This window comes from Triticum dicoccoides, unplaced genomic scaffold (assembly GCF_002162155.2).
Source record: "Triticum dicoccoides isolate Atlit2015 ecotype Zavitan unplaced genomic scaffold, WEW_v2.0 scaffold185380, whole genome shotgun sequence".
Classification (NCBI taxonomy): domain Eukaryota; kingdom Viridiplantae; phylum Streptophyta; class Magnoliopsida; order Poales; family Poaceae; genus Triticum; species Triticum dicoccoides.
The window spans coordinates 1-1,604 of record NW_021227891.1 but is presented as its reverse complement, the minus strand read 5'-3'; the positions used below and the strand labels follow the sequence as shown (position 1 = coordinate 1,604).

The 1,604-nt window shown below is 59.5% G+C and overlaps 1 protein-coding gene across 1 annotated transcript; it reads left to right on the top strand.

The window, feature by feature from the left end:
• Positions 1-26: 26 nt before the first annotated feature.
• LOC119344782 (putative receptor protein kinase ZmPK1) lies at positions 27-1,570 on the top strand (the record flags this gene model as incomplete). The annotated part of the gene is made up of 1 exon (XM_037615123.1): positions 27-1,570. A coding segment is annotated over one exon (1,239 nt), but the record flags the coding sequence as incomplete, so codon positions are not given.
• Between the last annotated feature and the right edge of the window lie 34 nt (positions 1,571-1,604).

Here is a 1,604-nt window from a genome sequence, read left to right as displayed (position 1 = left end):
GCCGCCTTCCGGACAGCTATCAGGTCATCTACCTCAAGGTGCCACGCCGCGTCGGGAACCTGGACCCCTCCGTGCTGCACTTCGGCGGCCACGCGTGCACCGTGCTCGAGGTGAACGCCAGCAGCAACAGCTCCTCGTACTCGCACCTGCCGGCCGCACACAGCAAGCTCAACTTCGTCTACTTCTACTCCTTCCTGGCCGGGCTGTTCGTCATGGAGGCCATCTTCATCGCCGCCGGGTATCTGTTCGTGTTCCGAGCGGACACGGCGGCGCGGCGGATCCGCGACCAAGGGTACAGCCTGGTGCTCGACCACTTCAAAAGGTTCACGTACGACGAGCTGTCGGCGGCGACCTGCGAGTTCAGCGATGAGATCGGGAGGAGCGCGTTGGGGGCTATTTACAAGGGTGTCTTGGATGACGGCCGGAGCGTCACAGTGACAAGGCTGGAGGAGGTGATGCAGGCCGACGAGGTGTTCCGGTCGGAGTTGAGCGCCATAGGGCGAATCAACCACATGAACCTCGTCAGGATATGGGGCTTCTGCTCCGAGCACTCGCACCGGCTCCTCGTCTCAGAGCACGTCGACAACGGCTCGCTCGACAAGGCCCTCTTCCTCCGCGGCGCGTCGTTGGGGTGGCACGCGAGGTACGGGATCGCCGTCGGCGTCGCCAAGGGGCTGGCATACCTCCACCACGAGTGCCTTGAGTGGATCGTGCACTGCGACGTGAAGCCCGAGAACATCATGCTGGGCGCCGACCTGGAGCCCAAGATCGCCGACTTCGGGCTCGCGGAGCTGCTGAGCCGCTCCCGGGTGCAGGGTACCAGGGGGTACATCGCACCGGAGATGGCGCTGAACCTTCCCATAACGGGCAAGGCCGATGTGTTCAGCTTCGGCGTCGTGCTGCTGGAGCTGCTCCGTGGGCAGAGGGTGTGCGACTGGGCGGTGGATGGAGGAGATGAGGAGGTGCTGCGCATGGACTTCCGGCGGCGCGTCGCGCTGCTTAGGGAGGAGACGAGAGATTTGCAGGAGGCGTGGCTGGAGGAGTTCGTCGACGCGCGGCTGCACGGCGATTTCAGCTACCTGCAGGCAGCCACAATGCTGGAGTTAGCGGTGTTGTGCGTGGACGACGATCCGAGAAGGAGGCCTAGCATGGACGCCGTCGTGCAAACGCTCCTCTCGACACAGGATGTCATGCCGACGTCCGTGCGTCATGCCCATGCGGCGTCTCCTGACCAAGAGATCAGTCACATCGATCCCATGGTCTAAACGTCACACGATTACCATCTAATTAAGAGCATCCAGAACAAACACATAGCAAAAGTGAACCCCTAAACGTCTACGGAAGGGTTCAGTTACGTCCGCGGACAGCGACTGGTCACCCTCATCACAACCACACTCTTCATTTGACGATTTCCATTTTCATACAAAGCCATGTAACATCCATGATCTACGTACATAGAACATTGTAGGAAGTAGCAAACTAGCCAATTACCACCTACACTACTAGTCATGAGATATGTCGATGACGTCCGTGTCATCGATCCCATGGTCTAAACTTCACACGATTTGCATCTAAGAGCATCCAGAACCACACATAGCAAAAGT